Genomic DNA, 14,817 nt, shown 5'->3' on the forward strand with positions numbered 1-14,817 from the left:
TGGTGGAACACTCCCGTGGGTCCTGCTGCTGGCAGCCTGGCGGGAGCCTTGGGTTGGCCATGTTTTGTGGGGTTCTGACTGTCCTCTTCAACGTTCCTCCCCACAGTGGCTGCCTGCAGGTGATGATGGCTGCGTGAGCATCCGCCATGGCCAACCGGAAGCGTCAGAGCACGGCGAGCAGCATGCTGGACCACAGGGTGAGGCCTGGCCCCGTCCCCCATGGCCAGGAGCCTGAGAGCGAGGACACAGAGCTGCCCCTGGCAGAGTATGTGCCCAAGGGCCTGGAGCTGTCCACCTTGCAACCCGAGAGCCCCACACCCCCAGACCAGGGGTGCCACGACCACAGCCCCGATGGGGACTCCAGCTCCGACTATGTGAACAACACCTCTGAGGAGGAGGATTATGATGAGGGCCTCCCCGAGGAGGAGGAGGGCATCACCTACTATATCCGCTACTGCCCCGAGGATGACAGCTACCTGGAGGGCATGGACTGCAACGGGGAGGGGTACCTGGCCCATGGCACACGCCACCTGGAGACGGATGAGTGCCAGGAGGCCGTGGAGGAGTGGACGGACTCGGCAGGCCCCCATCCGCATAGCCACGGGGACGAAGGCAGCCCGGACTACCGGGACGGCCACCTCCCCATCCCGGAGGATGAGGCCTCCGTCCTGGAGGCCCAGGACCAGGAAGAAGGTGTCCACTACTGTCCCAGTGAAGAGGGCTACCAGGACTACTACCCCGCGGAGGCCAATGGGAACACGGGCACTGCCTCCCCTTATCACCCGAGGCGTGGGGACGGGGACCTGGAGGACCAGGAGGAGGACATCGACCAGATCGTGGCTGAGATCAAGATGAGTCTGAGCATGACCAGCATCACCAGCGCCGGTGAGGCCAGCCCTGAACACGCGCTGGTGCGGGGACCCGAGCCGGGGCCCGGGGACTCCACAGAGGCCTGCCCACCCAGTGAGGCCAGCCACGGCCCTAGCAGACATGAGGGAAGGCCCAAATCGCTGAACCTCCCTCCTGAGGCCAAGCACTCCGGAGACCCCCAGAGAGGCTTCAAGACCAAGTCCAGAACTCCAGAGGAGAGGCCAAAGTGGCCCCAAGAGCAGGTAGGACTCTGGCTGTCCCCAGAGGGAAGGGGGTGGAGGGGCCCAGAGAGCAAAGGATACTCTGGTATTGCCCACACAGGTGCCAAAGCCCATAGTTCAAGTGCATGTTTAGTTCTGCATTAATTCAGTTATGTAGCAGGTATGTGGACATTCTAGTGCCTTCCAGAAGGTACCCCCCTCCCACCTAAAAGAGATTGAGTCTCTAGCCTGTTTGTGCTGGATTTGTTCATGGTTGGGGGTGGCCCCGTGTGACTACCATCCCCCTACCAGGTTTTTTTCCTCAGGCTGAGGGGACATTGACAAGGCTGTGAGGTTGCTGGGGAGTGCATACTGTGGCAGGCAGTGGTTGGATGCCCCAGTGACAAGGGGTAGTGACCTGCGTGCATTTCACAGGGACCATTGTATCCCAGTGACACTTCTCTGAAAGCTCAGGGGCTTGGCATTATGGGCCATTAGCTGTAAATAACTATTTTGAAAATAATTATTTGAAGGTTTGACAAAGTCTTGGAGAAGAAATGCATATTAATGAGGCCAATGGATTTAAGCATAACTTTATTTTCTTTTAACTGTATCAAAGTGAGCATATATTTTGATAGCTACATTTGAAAAGCTGCTTTTCAAAAACAAAAGAAAAACAACACTCCTCTGTGAATATATAAAGAAGATGTGACTATTACACTTGTGTAAAGGAACTTCTGTTTGGCCAATTCTGTGGGCAAATGACAATGAAATGCTTTTCTATTTTTTAAAGCCTTAATTAGTATTTTTTTTCCCCCAGAGGAGTCCATGAGTTTATACACTAAGGACGTGTGTTTGGGATATAAGTCATATGACTTGCTGCTGGTTTCTGTTACTTGCATGTTGATGTCTTTTGTTCTTTTTAAAGATCATTAAATGTAGGTTGACTTCACTTCTGGGGTGTTCTTGTCATTCAAGGCAGTTGTGCCTGCACCGAGGGCTCTGGGATGTAGAGAAACTGCTGTTGCACGAGTGGATGTGGGGAGCTCCCCCCAAAGGCAGGTGGCTCGGGGCCCAAGGTCTGGGCTTTAAGCCCAAGCACTGCCGGCCTTCTTCACTTTGGCAGAGTTGGACTCATTGCCAAACAGTGGCTATGGCGCCACAGGGACTAACGTGGGCTACACAGGGCATACTGCGCCTTGTAACAAATGACTTCCCTGACAAAGTTCTCGTAAAGAGAACATTATCTTTAGAGTATGACGGGGAGTGGGCAAGACCTGACGTTTTGCTGTTTTTGTGCTGTACCAGATGCTAATTTGAGCAAAAATGCAGACTTTGGGTTGGAGAGCCTGAGGGATGGATGAATAGGATGGAATGAATGGGGGTGGTGGTGGTGGTTTCAAAGGGCAGGTGGAGGTGGGAGACATCCTGAGCCATTGTTGGAGACCCAGTAGGAGCTCTGTTCCTCAGAGTCATGGCATTGAGTGAAAGAGCAGGTAACTTCTCTCCCTAAATAGAGTGTCTCCTCAAAGCGAATCTGAGACACTCTAGAGAAGCTCATTTAAACGGGTTATTTATTGCATAGCTTTTTTGGTTTACTCATTCATTCACAAATTAACACCATCAAAGAGAGTACCTGATGATGCCAAGCTCAGTGCTGACAAGGGTTCCTGATGAAAATGGGGCCTAAGGATTCCTTTGGGGGACTCTGCCATGCCTGGGTGAATGTGACCTGGGTCTTCCCATCCTGTAGACTCAGGTGACCCATTCTCCAGATGAGGACTCTTGAAATTGGACCAAAAAGAACCACTGTGATAGAATCATCTTGAAAGCAAGAGTGTGTGAAGGAGGTCCAGTGGGAAATGTGGTGACTCCTTGCTTCAGATCACAGCCTGCTTCCTAAAAGGAATCCCTTCCTCCCCCCAGGACAGCCAGACTGTGTGGCAGGAGCCAACAAAAGAGTAGCCTCAAATAGGTGGACAGGGTGCCTGAGTCCCATGCTGGCCTTTCCCTGGGCCTTCTATGGTTAGTGTGTCATAGCCTGGGATTAAGGCTATAGTAAAACAAAACAAAGCAAAACAAAATAGCTAACGGCCAAAGGGCAGTGGTGGCTACCTGGAGTCTGCTTTCTGAAGTGTGATCCATTGCCCAGCAGTGTTGCCCCACTGGAGGGCCCCACCGCAGAACCACTGAATCCACATGTGACAAGAGGCCACATTCAAGTTCAAGAGGCAATACCGTGGAAGGCTTCTGCTGGAGGAAGAATTGCATAGCATCCCTCACCTCTCTGATCCTCATTTTAAAGCTTGAAAAGTTACATCATGGACTCTTTGAAGAGTATTGCATAGCCTTTTATTTCGTCCTTGTGTGGACAACAGTATTACAATGGAATTAGAAATGGGAAGACAGAAAAAGTATCCTCTATGGTTCCCGCTGCCTTAGCAGATGAGCTCTTTTGGTTTTTCTGTGTTACTTTTCAGACTCTAGCATTGAATATGAATAATGCATGTGGTTGTCTTTGCAGTCCAGATGTAATTTTGCCATCCACCTTTTAAAATCTGACATGTTACAAGTGTTTCTCTGTGTTGCCTTATAATTTTCATGATCATTTTTACTGACCTTTGAATGTTCCATTTAGGCCACGTGCCATCTAATTCATTCGTCTGCATATACCCTGCCACCAAGCATTCAGGTTGCAGATGGGATTGTTTCTTACACATTGGACTGGCACAGACATCTATGTACAAGTTTTCTTTTGGTTTATTGCCTGAGAATAAATTCCCATACTGGGTATGAACTTTAACCGTCTCCTCATGTTATCTTGCTACTTCTCTTTTTCTTTTCTTTTTTTTTTTTTTTTGATGTTTATTCTTGAGAGAGAGAGAACAGAGCATTAGCAGGGGAGGTGCAGAGAGAGAGGGAGACACAGAATCCGAAGCAGGCTCCAGGCTCTGAGCTGTCAGCACAGAGCCTGATGTGGGGCTTGAACCCACAAACTGAGAGATCATGACCTGAGCTGAAGTCAGATGCTTAACGGACTGAGCCACCCAGGCACCCTTTGCTATTCTTTTTCTATGAATGTTTGATTTGTGCTCTTTATCTTGTGGAGTCTGAGTGCTTTTCTATATCCTAGGAGAACTTTATATGCTCTAGATGTTGCTTGTTACAGATGTTTCCTTCGGTGTGTTTGCTTTTGAAAAAGGCTCCAGTTTGCAGGTAGACCTCTCTCCTGTGTAATGCTGATGAGACCAAGATGTCTGCGATGGGGGTGGGGGAGGGAGGGCAGGATGTGAGAGAAACCAAAGGAAATAGACTCAAATTGCAGGAAGACACATGTGATTGGGGGAACAGAGATCTGTGCATGAGTATTTCTAGAGAAGAAAGAGCTATTTCAAAGCAATCCATGTTTATTGAGGAAAATTTGGAAAATATAAGCAAAAAACATATTTTGTCACATGGCATGGCCAAATTCTGTTGCCGAGAGTTTCAAATCAAAGAGGCAAACTAGCATCCTGTTAGATGTGTAAACAAAGCATGGGTGATCCTTGTTCTTTTTTTTTTTTAAGTTGATTTATTTATTTTGAGGGAGAGAGAGAGAGAGAGAGAGAGACAGGCGGAGAGAATTCCAAGCAGGTTCTGCACTGCCAGTGTAGAGCCCAAGATCATGACCTGAGCCAAAATCAAAAGTTGGTTCTTAACTGACTGAGCCACCCAGGTAATCCTGACTAATCCTTATTGTTCATGTATTCCATATTTGTGAATTTGGCCTACTTGCTAAAATTTATGTGTAAGCTTAAAATCAGTACTCATGGTGCTTTTGCAAGCATTTGTGGACACTCACAGAGAGGCAGAGGCACGTGAGTCAGTCAGCATGCATGATCCCAGCTGAGTTTGAACAAGGAGACACTCTGCCTTCTTGTTTTAGCTCTCATACTGCAAACAGGTGTCCTTTTCATGGGCCTTTTAGCGCCATGTTTTTTGCATTTTTGCGCTTTCTGTTTGGTGATAAAATGACCCCCACTTGCAGTCCTGAAGTGCAGTCTGATGTTTCTAAGTATGCGAAGGCTATGATGTGCCTTATGGAGAAAAATACGTGGTGTTAGATATTTCATGTAGGTGTAAATGATAGAGCTGTTGGCCATGAGTCAACAATATGGTACAGCCAGAAAGAGGAAGAAGAAATTCGCCAATCTGTACATGAGGTTGATCTGGAAAGCGCTAAAGTAACATCTATAGTGTGTGAGGAAGCATTGGAAAAGGGGGTTACTTTGTGGATTCATGAGGTGACCATTAATAAAAAGAGCATGGTGAAGGCACTGTGATGAGGCTGGGAGCCAAAGAAATTTACGGTCTTCTTATCCAGGGTCAGGAAAATGTTAGACTCTTCTTAGCTAGTTTTATTATAAGGAAATACAGGATGTAATCATCTGTGAGGAATACACATTAAATAAGGTGTCTTTAGGGAGAAACACACATAAGACAAAAACAAAAAAGAAACAGATGGAAAACATGGTTATGTATTGACTAGTTGACAAAAATGGTGAGCAGAGGCTTTGCAGGAACCTCATCCTGTATTTCTCCTAGGAGGTAAGTGGGTCAGTATTCATACATGCAGAGTTCACAGCAGGTTTAGAGAATGTAACTGCCCTGAACGAGGAGAACTGACTGTATCTGATTGGCAGATGAGCTTGAGAAACTTTATGGCAAAGATTTCCCATCTCAGAGATTCACTCCTTTGGTTGTACATGTGCTGTGTGAAGTCCCAGACTTAACTGCAACAAAGATATCCCTGGCCCTGCTTGGCCAATGTTTCCCCCAAAATCTTGGTTATTAGTCCCTTTTCTCCCCAGGCAGGGCCTATCAGGAAGCTACTGACCACAGTTGCATATCCTAGGGGACAGAAAGCCGGATCACACAACTTCCCGAGATCTCCCTGCTTCATGGCTCAATCCCAGGATGATTCAACATCAACCCAGAAAGTTGATGGGGGACAAGTGGTCACCTGTTTCACCACTGGGACCCTTGGCTTCTGAGGAGTTAATGTTTCTTGTTTTGCTGTTTGTGGGGAGTCCCTGGGTGATGGTGGAACTGACCCTGGTGTTGGTGGTCATGGCCAACATTATGTGAAGGACTTCATGTGTATGATCTAAGTGAAGCCTAGAATGATTAGAAGAGATAGGGACTAGGGTTGCTCCTGTTTTACAGATGAGGCAGTTAAGACCTACATTGGATAATTACCACACCCATGGTCACACAGCTCAAGGGGTAAGCAGTCTGTGTTGCACCAAAATTCATGCCTTTGACTGCTGCACTGTGCAGTTCTTTTTTTTTTTAATTTTTAAAACTTTTATTTATTTATTTTGAGAGAGAGAGAGAGAGAGCATATGCATGAGCAGGGTAGGGGCACAAAGAGAGGGAAGAGAGAGAGAACCCAACCAGGTTTGGGGCTGCCAGCGCAGAGCCAGATGCGGGGCTTTAACTCCTGAACCATGAGATCATGACCTGAGCCAAAATCAAGAGTTGGACAGTTAACCAACGGAGCCACCCAGGTGCCCTTGCACTGTGCAGTTCTAGAAGGGCCTCTAGAAGAGGTAAAGCTGACTTCTGTGGCAGGATGTGTTTAAACCTGCCTGCTGGTGAGTGAGTCCACGTAGGTGAATTGGGCAGTATTTCTCCCAGAGAGTGGCCATCTCTTCTATTTTGTCCTTATTTAGTTGGTATTATGAGGGCTTGACGTGCTCCGTTGTTCGTAGCCCATGTGTCATGACACCAGTGGGGTGACCAGTGGACACAAGACCTCCAGTCTGTAAAATCATCCCAACATCCTGAGTTCATGAGGGTTCAGGCCCTAGAGTAGTCAAGTAGAGATCATTCATGCACCACTTTCCTTACTTTTATGGAGCTTTGTTGATATGTTTTGTTGTTTACATACAGTGACTGAAGACTACGTGAGTTGCGTCCAGCCTAGTTTGTATTGAATATCCAGATTGAATCGCCATTTCTGCACCTACTTCTGCTGTGTGTGTAGAGAGAGGACCTCAGTGGGACTCTGGTCTCACAGCTCAGGAGTGAGCTTTGGGGACTTGGCGGGTCATCAGTACACCTCCTAGGAGCAGGGACTTGCTGATCAGTGCTCCCCTGGGGGCTGCTTCTCCATGCTCCTGTAAGAACATGTTTGTTTAGCACCAAAGATCATAGTTCCATAGATCTGGTGGCGGCCTGGGATAGCAGGTTCTTGTAGTCTCTGTGCATCTGGGTTCAGCAAGGACTGGATTTGGTTTGGACTGACTCTTTTGGAATCCCCCTCTTTCTCATGTGTTAGCCTGTGACATATATCTTGAGAAAAAGTACTCTGAAAATACCTTCTCTGTGCCTGAAATTCTCCCTTAATAGATTTATTCCTTTCCTTTGGGCTCTGGAGATTTCTCAACCGGCCAGGCATGCCTTGTCCTGTTCCATGCACTCTGTGGGCTGGGAGCACGTCAGCACTTCAACGGCCATCTAGTTCAAGGTGTTTGATTTATGCGGCAACTGCACGGAATAGTGCTGTGTGCTAGGATGGCACACCAAATGCATTTTTTGATTATTGGGGGTTTTCATGATTTCTGTTTATCATCGGTCCAGCCAGCACTTTCTAAAAAGGGCCCTCTGACAATAGAAAAAAAGGAAAGTCAATACATCATAGTCAACTTAATACAACAGTTAAATGGAGGCATGATACAGGGCCCTGAGACCACATCAAACATACAAGTGTTTATCCTTGCTCCTTGTGGAGATGGCTTTGCTGTGATTTCGCATTCAGTCGAGGCTTGCTTTGTGAAGGACCTTTTGAGATTGTGATAGGAATGCTGGCACCAGATGGGGAGGGACGATGCTAAGTGTATGGGTGACCTCGGCCTTCCCGGGGGGGTGGGGTGGGCAGTGGCATTGTGAGTGCTTCCTGTGGGCTGGTGCCTCTCCTACATGCCCTGTTCAGTGTCATAGGAAGTAAATATGGGCACCTGCTTTACAGTAAAGGGTACCATGTCTTAAGAGGCCCCAAGGGGCTGAGAGAGGAGTACCCTGGGATCATTGGCACTCAGGTAAGCTCCATTGGCATGTCATAGGGCAGCAGGTATGCAAAGGTATCTGGTGCTAGCACTGTGCCCAGGAGGGAGCGGTCTATCCAAACCTGGCTATAGGTAGGGCAGGGCTGGAGAAAGACCTCATGGGTAGGCGCTGAGGACAGGAGTTTCTGGGAGACACAGAGCATGGCCCAGTCGGGGGAAGGGGAAGGTCCTCACCCCCACCCCCATGCCTCTCTCGAGTGTAGGTGGCCTCTTTCTTCCCACAGCCCTGACCCTGATTCTGCAGGTGCTCCAGCTCTTCTGGCATCAGGTCCTGCCTTTTTTTTGTGCACATGAGGAGGTATAGCACAGGAGAGTTCCCAGGAGTCCTGTGCTCTTCCCCAGCCTCCTCTGCTCCCAGTGCTGTGATGAGTAGCTGTAGCACCTGCCATAACTAATTCCTAGGGCCACCCTGAGAAACAAAATCCAGGAGGGTACTGCCTTGGCATTGTCAGCCCCTCACTTGATGTGTTCAGGCTTCCAAACTTGATTTCTCTGGGCCTATTTGTCAAGTCAGCACAATGGCCTTATTTGATTTTTATGAGGCCTCTTGAAGACCTGTGACCAGAGGTGGCTGTTGCTGTCACAGAGCAGCTTATTTAGCAGGAATCTGGGATGGCTTCAGCGCTTTTAAAATCTAGTTAAAGCCAGGGTCTCTAAAACACTGTTTTATTGTCCAAGAAAATCACGGAGAGCCCTTCCACTAACAATAATCTAGAAAGAAGCTTCCCCACCTCTAGCCCTTGAAGAAAGAGCAAGGTGCAGTGGTTAGGAAAGCAAATGCCAGTGGCAAGAAGCCTGCACCCCATCTGGCTCCCAGTTCTGGAACATTCTGGACACATTATCTGCGCCAACAACTGTCTATCTCCTGGGGTGGCAGGGAGCAGAGTTGATATGGATCTGAGTCTGCAGTGGATGTAAGGGGTGTGGAGCCCTTGCCCTGATGGTGACAATGATGATTTCAAATCCATAGGAGCCTCTTTCAGGATATGGGGGAGGCAGCTGGCTGAGGCTCTGCAAACAGTTTAGGTCCAGGGCCACACTGTGCAGGGCTGAGGACACCAATGAGCAAGTTGTTATCACTGCCTTCTGGAGTGCCATTAAGGGAGGGACAAAGCCACCACTATAAGGCAGGTTGGGAGGAGGACCAACTGGCCAGGGACACACTGGAGACAGAGGAAGTGTGTGTGCAGCCTGAAACCTGAGGGAGCAGAGGTGACAAGTGAGGTGGGGGCAGCTCCCACATGTCCTCAGTCTCTCCTCTCTCTGCAGGCCTTCATCAGGTGGGCTCTTGCTCCTGCAGGGACTTCCAGGAGGGATAGTTCTCACATGCCCTCCTGGGGACATCCTTAGTCCCTTTCTTCACTGGGGTCTCTAATTTTGGGCAACAAGGCACCTCCAAGGGCTGCCCTGATTTTCTCACACTCTGTTCCCAATAGGAAATTAACCAAGAACCCCACCCAGATGAGCTGGGCTCTGGCGCACTGATCTCTCACTAATTCCAAATCACCGTCCGAAGGTCTCTCCTTAACCTCGAGTTTCTGCACATAATTCCCACTCTCCTTCAAAGCCAACTGGCCCCAGCCAGGCTGCTCAGATTCCTGGGGCTGCTGGCCCCTGTGTTCCTTTCTGCACAGCCCATGTGATGTACCAGGCACCAGAGGTGCAAAGATTAAAAATGGCATAAGTCTGTATTGCGAACCTCCTTCTAGAGGGAGATAGACCACAGATGCTTCCCAGTCCAGATGGGGCTGGGTGCTCAGGAGAGGGGCTGGCTGCAGCAAGGATGATAAGCCGAGAGGCTCTGGGACTTTGAGGGCAGCTTCGGGAAGTGAGCCAACCAGGTGAGGCTGAATGTGGAGGTGCGTGGGGGCTGGGATTGTGATGGGGGCTGAGAGCCCTGAGAGAGGTCACGTGGGATTCTGATGGTAATAGGAGAGGAGAGAGGGAGAAAGGCCCTTGGTTGGGAGGGGGAAGCCAGGAGGGAGCTTAGGGGCAGGGACATGTGGAAGGCCAGCCCCAGCAGGGCAGTTCGGGGAGATGTTTCTGGGGAGCCCCTGAGCAGCTTGGATGGATTGCGAGGGCAGAGGTTCACATGTGGGAACTGAAGGAGTGTTTATAAGGATGAGAGGCAAGGGGCCTGACGAGGTGCCCAGTACACATGGAGCTTGAACTGAATTGCACTGATCTGAGTAGTACCAGTTTGCCAGTGACGTGTCTAGGGCAGATTTTGGGAATGGGAAGGGTGGGCATGGGACTGAGGCAGGGGGTTGGCCCACATGCAGTTCCCGACCTCAGGCCCCTGCAGCACCTCCCATGGTCCTTCACATGTTCCAGGGGCTGGAGACGCATCCAGCTGACAAAACTGTCACGTGACAACCCCGAGGAAGCACAAGACTCCATGGAAGAATTTTTAGAAACATCTGCTGTTCAGGAAGAAAGACCACATTGCTGAACATGAAACTCAGAGATGTGTAATGTAATACATGGTGCCCGCTCCTGAGATGTGACAGCATGGCAATGGAGGGCACAGGGTTTTCAACCCAAAGCATTCAGATTGTGACCAATGCTAATCAGTTACTAAAAACATCGTGGGACTATGATCACAGGAGGCAAACAAAGAATGCCTCCCAACTCTGTATCAATAAGACCATGGGCAACTGGAGAAGACTAAGCACATCTCAGGAACTTTGAGAAAGGAGGTATGGGACAGAATGGTGCCCCCAGGGCTGCTGGTGCATTCTAGAACCTGCCAGGTCTGGGTCTGTTAGCCGATTCCACAGCCAGCCTTCACACTAGAGAAGCTAGTGTCTTTCCACCTGAGACCAAGCCAGGGCCCGAACTGTTGGAGCTGAAGGATTTATAGAACTGGACTTACAGAATCTGTTTGGCTCCTTTGGTTTTAGCAGGGGGCACATAGTCCAGACCTGCATCTGGTTCCTGTCTCCATTTAAGAGACATTTCCAGAGATGGCCTTATGCTGTCTTCATTGCCATTGTGCTGCTGGGTCTGCCCCCATGGTTGGCCATTGTGTCCTGCTGTGGGTGCAGTCAGGTGTTATAGGTCAGGTGCCTGAACTAGACTCTGGATGTGGGGTTGCTGCCCAGGAGAGCAGCTTGGGCATGGCGTAAGGTTGGAGGGATGTTGCTGTTTAGGGAAGTTTTCCATTCACCCTCCTTGGTCAGTCTCCCTCTCCATTGGCCCATACCATTTGCAGGTGGCCTCTGATTCTGCCTCTGAGATCTGTTTGCCCACTCTGATTTCCGATGCAGCCCCTTCACTACCCCCAACACTTCCCACCCAGTCTTGGGTCTCTTGCTTCCCCTCACACCAGCTCTTGGTGCCAGCTGGGAGACATCTGTTCCTTTCACTCCCACTGCCTCTGGGTCTGCTGGCTTTGACCATGATGCACTGTGATGCAGACTCACCTGCCTACGTGTCTTCTTCAAACAGGCTTAGGCCTGGACCATACCACACCCACGCCAGGTATCTCAGAGGTTTTTGTGTTCTTTTGACCACTGCTGCTGCTGTTTCCTTTGTTTCTAGTCATGAAAATAGAAGCTCTTCCTCACTGTGATCTATCCTCTGCTTTGTTCATTCATTCATTTATTCATTCATTCGGGCCCAAGTATGTAAAATAGCACATTAGTCACTTTGAGAAATATGAATGTTAATCTTCAAGAGAGAAGGGATAATCTAGCCACCACCAGTCCTCAAAACCTGCTCCAGAAACCAGACCAATGGCAGGTCAGGGCTCTTTTTGCTGCATAGAATTTGCTAATTATGGGAGATGTTAGGAAGTGAAATTGCTGTCCAAGGTTTTTCTTGCCTAATATTTCATTAATATTTAATCTCCAACCCTCTTTTAAATGCCAAGAAGAATGAAACATAATGAATTAACCCAAAGAATCCCAAGTCATCTAAACTATGGGCAGTTTGGCCTATATTCAGAAATCATGGCATGGTACTTTTTTCAGTATTTGTGGGAGGACTGTGCCACAGTCATAGTGATAAAGTACAAAAGAAAAGATGTTGGCATGCAGTGGAATATTATTAAGCCTGTAAAAGGAAGGAAATCCTGACACTTGCCACAATATGCATGCATCCCGAGGACACTACAGTTAGTGAAGTAAGCCAGTGCCAAAAAGACAAATCCTGTATCAGTCCACTTCTGTGGTGAGCACTGGGTTTGGTATGTAAGTGCTGAATCACTAAATTCTACTCCTGAAGCCAATTTTACCATACGTGTGAACTAACTAAAATTTAAATAAAAACTTGAAATAAAAGAAAGAAATGCCCTGGGAATGGGTTTCTAACATTGACTTAGTATTGGTCATTTTATTTCCTTTCAATTTATGGACCTTCGTTTTCTTTATTTTTCAGCTGTCAAGCTAGCTTTCTCAGAATGTGAGTGCAGGACTCTAGGCTGGGTATAGGAGAGGCCTCGGGTCTCCTGAGCAAATGCAGGAGCCTGCCATAAATCCAAGAGACTGTTCTTATGCCTTGGAGGGCTGCTGCCATGAAACTCTGCTCACACAGGGCTTCTCATCTTTAAAGCAGAAGGATGGGAAAATGTGCCAATGTCTGCAGCAAACTTATAGACCCTATGGGAGAAGCAGCCATGATGGTGGCCAGCCACAGTTTTAGAAAGGGGTGGTTGTAGGTTTTCTCCTTTGATAATTGATCACAACCAAATGGAAGACTCCCTAGTTCCATAGCACACTCTGCTTTAAGAGGTAGATTTCCCTCCTTTCCCACAAATGAATCCAAGGGTGACATCCTGGTGCGTGAGGCAGGCAACCAGGAGAGAAGAACATCTGTGCCATCTGGATCGCCCACCTTCTTCCCTGGGCCCACCCTCCTTTCTCTTGGCTTTTGTGCCCAAGGAGAGGGTTAGTCCTGCACAAGCTGGCAGGTGACCTTCAGGTTATTCTTTCCACATTATTTTTATTTTTGTTTTTATTTATTTATTTTTTAAATGTTTTCAATGTTTATTTATTCTTGAGAGACAGAGACAGAGTGTGAGTCGGGGAGGGACAGAGAGATTGGGAGACACAGAATCAGAAGCAGGCTCCAGGGTCCGAGCTGTCAGCACATAGCCTGATGTGGGGCTTGAACTCACGAACTGTGATATCATGACCTGAGCTGAAGTTGGATGCTTAACCGACTGAGCCACCCAGGCGCCCCTCCACATTGTTTTCAAATTGTAGTGGTATACCCATGAAATAAAATATACTATTTTGACTATCTTAAAATGTACAGTTTGGTGGCATTTAGTACAGCATTGTACAACCATCACTATTTAGCTCCAGAACATTTTCATCACCCTAAAAGGAGAGCCCATACTTACTAATCAGTCACTCCCCATCCTCCCCTCCCCCCAGCCCCTGCCAATGCAAAGTCTGCTTTCTCTGTGTACAGATGTGCCTGTTTCTGGACATTTTCATCCGAATGGAATCATACAGTATGTGACCTTTTGTGTCTGGCTTCTTTCACTTAGCATAATATTTTCAGGGTTCACCTGTGTTATGGCACGCATCAGGACTTTGTTCCTTTTCATGGCTGAGTGATCTTCTGTTCAAGGGATATACCATACTTTATTTATCCACTCACCGGTTGATAGACATGTGGGTTGTTTCTGCCTTTTGACCGTTGTCATTAATTCTGCTGTGAGCATTTGGGTACAAGGCTTTGTGCAGATAGCTGTTCTCGCTCCTTTTTTGGGGTGCAATTCCTGGATCACATGGGTGGTGTTTAACTTTTTAAGGATTCACAAACTGTTTTTCACCATGGTGAGGATTTTATGTTTCCACCAGAAATGCCCTGGGTTCCCGGCTGCTCTCAAATGGCAGAGATTTAATAGCCCCCAAACCTTAATGGCTCAGCCCTTGGGCTCACCTCTTGAGCCCCTCAGGCCTGGTCACGCGGGAACCGCCCTTGTTTGCCCGTGTGTCTTCTCATTCTCTGGCTTGCAGAGGTACCCCAGGCACCACCTGCCCTTTATGAAGCTTCAGTGAAGAGAGTGAATGATAAAGTCAAAGACATGCCAGGTGGTCCTGTGGTCAGCGGTAGGGGATGTTTTAGCAGACCAGACACAGAGAACATGACCAGGCCCTGAGTGTGCAACGTAGGGCTCAGTGGAAATGGCAGCTCATCAGCCTACCCCTAGGTAAGGCTGCCAGATTTAGTAAATAACAAGAGGATACCCAGTTAAGCTTGAACTTCAGACAAATGGTGAATAATTTTTTAGTATTCGTATGTTCCATGAAATATGGATGGGAGCAGGGTGGAGGGAGTGTAAGGAGGGAACTCTCCTTCCCCGTCCCGTTCACAGGCCCAGCCAGGAGATGTTAAAAGATAGACCTACTGGCTGGTTTCCCTAATGGATCTTGTCATGATTCTTTTAAGCCACAGATTGGCTTTAGAAAGATATGATCACCCCCATGGGGATGACCATTATAAGAATAAATACTTCATCCAAGCTCTCATTCTCCTCCAGACAAATACCATGGGAGTGATCAGAATTGTAAGAGGAGCAGAAGAAGAACAATATTGTCATTTTCCTGAGCCACCTGAATGTCAGGGGACAGATAAAGGGGCTTGTGAAGTATGTTTAGTGTGCTAAGTCAGATCTTCAGTTG

General features: G+C 48.2%; 1 protein-coding gene across 1 annotated transcript in view; it reads left to right on the plus strand.

The window, feature by feature from the left end:
- Positions 1 to 14,817, plus strand: part of APBA2 (amyloid beta precursor protein binding family A member 2) — a 226,016-nt gene that overhangs the window by 158,402 nt on the left and 52,797 nt on the right. Inside the window, exon 3 of the mRNA XM_049613976.1 lies at positions 107 to 1,112. Within this exon, the coding sequence (XP_049469933.1) occupies positions 147 to 1,112 (966 nt within the window). The 5' untranslated portion in view covers positions 107 to 146. The remainder of the gene's footprint in view (positions 1 to 106; positions 1,113 to 14,817) is intronic.

This window comes from Panthera uncia (assembly GCF_023721935.1).
Source record: "Panthera uncia isolate 11264 chromosome B3 unlocalized genomic scaffold, Puncia_PCG_1.0 HiC_scaffold_1, whole genome shotgun sequence".
Classification (NCBI taxonomy): domain Eukaryota; kingdom Metazoa; phylum Chordata; class Mammalia; order Carnivora; family Felidae; genus Panthera; species Panthera uncia.